Source organism: Coregonus lavaretus (genome assembly GCF_964263955.1).
Source record: "Coregonus lavaretus genome assembly, chromosome: 33".
In the NCBI taxonomy this organism is placed as follows: Eukaryota; Metazoa; Chordata; class Actinopteri; order Salmoniformes; family Salmonidae; genus Coregonus; species Coregonus lavaretus.
The window spans coordinates 10,099,454-10,104,232 of record NC_140020.1 but is presented as its reverse complement, the minus strand read 5'-3'; the positions used below and the strand labels follow the sequence as shown (position 1 = coordinate 10,104,232).

The 4,779-nt window shown below is 42.5% G+C and overlaps 1 protein-coding gene across 1 annotated transcript; it reads left to right on the top strand.

Moving 5' to 3' along the window:
* Positions 1 to 1,826: 1,826 nt before the first annotated feature.
* Positions 1,827 to 3,233, top strand: LOC311108531 (cannabinoid receptor type 1A; the record flags this gene model as incomplete). Its single annotated transcript, XM_084151178.1, has 1 exon — positions 1,827 to 3,233. One exon carries the CDS (start codon positions 1,827 to 1,829, stop codon positions 3,231 to 3,233), a length of 1,407 nt encoding a protein of 468 aa, XP_084007304.1.
* Positions 3,234 to 4,779: the final 1,546 nt, after the last annotated feature.

The following is a 4,779-nucleotide window of genomic DNA, read 5'->3' as shown; positions in this document are numbered from 1 at the left end:
CAACTAACATTTCAGCAACTTTCTACTACTCTTTAGCTACTTTGCAACTACTTAGCATGTTCCAACTGGGTTTATCAGTTGAGGGGGTCAACTATTCAAATGTGAACAAAATAGACTGTCTCTTATTGCACATGAGTTATCTGACAGGGATGGAATTGTTCTCTCTGTGTGAGATGCAGGGCAGCAGCTAATTAACAGTGAACTCCCTTTGCCCATTCCTAATGGTTTGCCTAAAAAAATGGAATAAAAAGGGTTGCCCCTCATGCACCCCAAAAATCTGAGGGGGCACCAAGTACGTGAGGATGGCTGGAGGTGGTCCGGAAGTTGGAGAATTTTGCATTTTTCAAACACCTGAAACAGCTTTTTCCTGCAATCTAGAGCCATAATCATTATGCTTAATTCTATGTAAGAAAATATGTCAATTTTTCTGCATAGCTAAGCATACATCCTTAGCTGTCTGTATCCTTCTGACTGGTGTTTCTTTTTTTTAAAGAAACCAAATATGCTTCTCTGCATCTCTGCTAGAATCTGGGTAAAAGATTGAAAATAATTTGCGTCTTATTCAGTACATTTAGTTATTGCTTGCTTTTCTAAAGTCTACCAACCTTGCCAGCAGGCATGCCAGATAAGATATTTAGACAAGCTAGCTACTCTAACTTAATTAACACCCTGAAATGGCTTCTTGGAAGCTAGTTATGAAGTTGGGAGATTGGGAACCTATCTGAGCTAACTAAAGCCAACTTCATAAAATTGCTAGGTGGCTAGTAGTATTACAGTGTGTCTCAGTTGCTAGAGCATGGCACTTGCAACGCTAGGGTTGTGGGTTTAATTCCCACAAGTGACCAGTACAAACAAAAATGTATGCACTCACTACTGTAAGTCACTCTGGATAAGAGTGTCTGCTAAATGAATAATAAAAAAAAAAATTACAACAAATTATGATTGTAAATAACAATGTTTTTTTTTTTTTAACAGGACAAATCTGAGGTGCCATGTGCCCCTGTGCCCCCTATGGGCATTACACCCCTGCTGACCATCATTAGATAATTCGAATTTTAAAGAATGAAATATACAGATAACTGCCCAAATAAAGGAAACACCAACATTAAGTGTGTTAATAGGGCGTTGGGCCACCACGAGCCGCCAGAACAGCTTCAATGCGCCTTGGCATAGATTCTAGTGTCTGGAACTCTATTGGAGGAGTGCAACAATTCTTCCATGAGACATTCCATCATTTGATGTTTTGTTGATGGTGGTGGAAAACGCTGTCTCAAGCGCCGCTCCAGAATCACCCATAAGTGTTCAATTGGGTTGAGATCTGGTGAGACACACACACACACACAAACACACACACACACCCTTCTAGTCATGGTAGCTAAAATAATGGCCAACTGGGCATTACATGACCCTAAGCATGATGGGACGTTAATTGCTTAATTAACTCAGGAACAACACCTGTGTGGAAGCACCTGCATTCAATAAACTTTGTTTCACTCATTTACTCATGTTTCCTTTATTTTGGCAGCTACCAGTTAGAAGGTTGTAATTAAAACACCATGATGATTTTGCTCATTCAAGCAATGTGAGAAAAAGCCCAATCTAAATTATAGTTGCATTTTGGCAAAAGAATATGCGATTAAATGCCATTTTGAAACGGCAACTCTTTAACAGTTCAACTGTCATAAAAGAGTACAATTCTTGCTGTGCTTTCCAATTTCTCTTGTTCAATGTTAGGGCATTAACACCTTCACAAACATTTCTCTTATAATTTCATAGGTTAACCAGAGACCATCTTAGACCGCAGTGTTCACCTCTCAGGCCCAGTCATGAAGTCTGTGCTGGATGATGTGGCAGACACCACCTTCCGGACTATAACCTCTGGACTGCAGTACCTGGGCTCCAACGATGCCAGCTATGATGACGCCACCATCAACGCTGACTTCACTAAGGGTGGATTGTCCGTCCAGAAGCCTCTTTCTGCTTTCCGCAGTAACTCTTTCCCAGACAAGGTGCCTGGAGATGAAGAACTCATCCTAAAAGGCATTCCATTCTTCCCTACCAATGCCACAGACCTGTTTGGCAACAGTAGCGGCTTTGGTGATGAGGGAACCGGGATCCAGTGTGGGGAGAACTTCATGGACATGGAATGCTTCATGATCCTGACCCCTAGCCAGCAGCTGGCTGTGGCGGTGATGTCACTCACCCTGGGAACCTTCACAGTGCTGGAGAACCTTATCGTGCTGTGTGTGATCTTCCAATCCCGCACCCTGCGCTGCCGCCCCTCCTACCACTTCATAGGCAGCCTGGCTGTAGCCGACCTGCTTGGCAGCGTAATCTTCGTCTACAGCTTCCTGGACTTCCATGTGTTCCACAGAAAGGACAGCCCCAATGTATTCCTCTTCAAGTTAGGTGGGGTCATCGCTTCGTTCACAGCCTCTGTGGGAAGCCTGTTCCTCACTGCTATAGACCGCTACATCTCCATCCACAGGCCCCTGGCTTACAGGCGCATCGTCACGCGGACCAAGGCTGTCATCGCCTTCTGTGTGATGTGGACTATCTCCATCGTCTTCGCAGTGCTCCCTCTGCTGGGCTGGAACTGCAAGCAGCTCAACTCGGTCTGCTCAGACCTTTTCCCGCTAATCGATGAGAAGTATCTGATCTTCTGGATCGGGGTGACCAGCGTGCTGGTCCTCTTTATCATCTACGCTTACATGTACATCCTGTGGAAGGCCCACCACCACGCCGTGCGCATGCTGAGCCGTACCACCCAGAAGAGCCTGGTGGTGTACTCAGCAGACGGAACGAAGGTGCAGACCACGCGCCCTGAGCAGACACGCATGGATATCCGCCTCGCCAAGACCCTGGTCCTCATCCTGGTGGTGCTGGTCATCTGCTGGGGCCCTGTGCTGGCCATCATGGTCTACGACCTGTTCTGGAAGATGGATGATGATATTAAGACAGTGTTCGCCTTCGCCAGCATGCTCTGTCTGCTCAACTCAACCGTCAATCCAATCATTTACGCCCTGAGGAGCAAGGACCTGCGACATGCCTTCCTCAGCTCGTGCCAGGCGTGCCGGGGCAGTGCCCAGCAGCTGGACAATAGCCTGGAGTCTGACTGCCAGAGCAGGCACATCACTGCCAACAGGGCTGCAGAGAGCTGTGTGAAGACCACTGTGAAAATAGCCAAAGTGACCATGTCTGTCTCCACTGAGACATCTGCAGAAGCTGTTTAGCTGGTCCTCATCATGTCTCAGCGATATTGTGCAACTCATGTGTTTCAGAGGGAATTTTCTCATGAGGTGGTGGACCTTCCACAGGATGTAATAAATTACACAAATAGCTAAATGCTTCAACGGTTCATGACTTAATTGTTGTATGTTTATGAGGTGTGCCAGTGTAGTGTTCCAGTGCCTAAGTGCCAAATTGATTTTTAAAGGTGAAAAGAGAGTGGATGGACTCAAAATGTGTTTGACCTATCCAAGACTGTCGTAAGTCTACTGTTGACCATAGACTTCATGATGATCAAACTAGATAGTACTGATGATGAATTCATGAAGGCTTAGTATATTTTTGTACTGTGAATTCAGGTTCTGAAACAATGATATCTTAATTCATGGGATAAGGGGCTACTGAAGTTTTTGATTAGAAGTATGTGTTATCAAGATGTCAATATGTGTACCATAAAGAAGACAAATCTTTGAGGCTTTGAGCAGCCAGAAGAGGCATTGACTTAGTCCAGGTGTCATGTACAAATATACAGTATGTTTTGTGAAGAGTTTACATTTATTTACATAAGGGTATAACTTTAATATGTGTTTATTTAAGACGTATGATTCATAAAGCAACAGAGGAACGGTTACTCATGTATTTTCTTTTTATACCTGTCTGAGTTTGTTTATTATTTAATACAGAAATAACCAACGAGTCTTAGGAGAAATAAAGCCTGACCTGACTTTGTGTAGACAGCTCCATTGACTGTTGGAGTCATCTTTCATATAAAAGCTGGATGAATCTGAAAACCACAGTGTTCAATTTAATGACATCAATTTGTCATAATAAGCTAATCTGCAAGATGTGTTCACCAAGCCAAAAATCTACAATGGAATTCTCTGTAATGTAGGTACTGGTACTGACAGACTGATACATAACTCCTCCCAACAAAAATCATATTTATTCTGCCTTTCACTTCTTTCTCTCTACTTTTGCAGTGCGTTGGCTATAGTGGTATGTTTTCAATAAAAATGAATGTATACCAAACAATTGTACAGTGTTACATACAATGCAGTTCCCGAAAAGTGGTGGCCACACTACCATAATAATCAGAACTGCATGCCATAGATTACATTCAGATGACTTTTAAGTGGATTTCATTCAATTCAGTACATTTGTGAATAACCTTACAACTTGATAAAAAAATATGTCAACCTGTAAACATGTTATCAAATTGTTTCAGTGTTACCGTCAATACATATAATTTAGCACTGTTGATGCGGATTCTTTTGATATGTGAGGAGACAAAAGCTACCCTAGAGCAGGCCTATAGCTCAGCTTTTGGATTAATCTTAAAAAATAAGATAGCCTGTTAGTTTTTTGGTTTTCTGAGTACATTTTTATCAAAAGCAAGCCTTTCATTATAACTGACAACATGTTAGAATGGAAGTTATACTGTGTATGCATTGTATGGAAATGAGCCTTTTACAAGTGTTGATGAAAATGTCATTTTCAATTAGATTATATAGGACTTTTAATCTAGAACTATCACTCAGTTAGCACAATTGT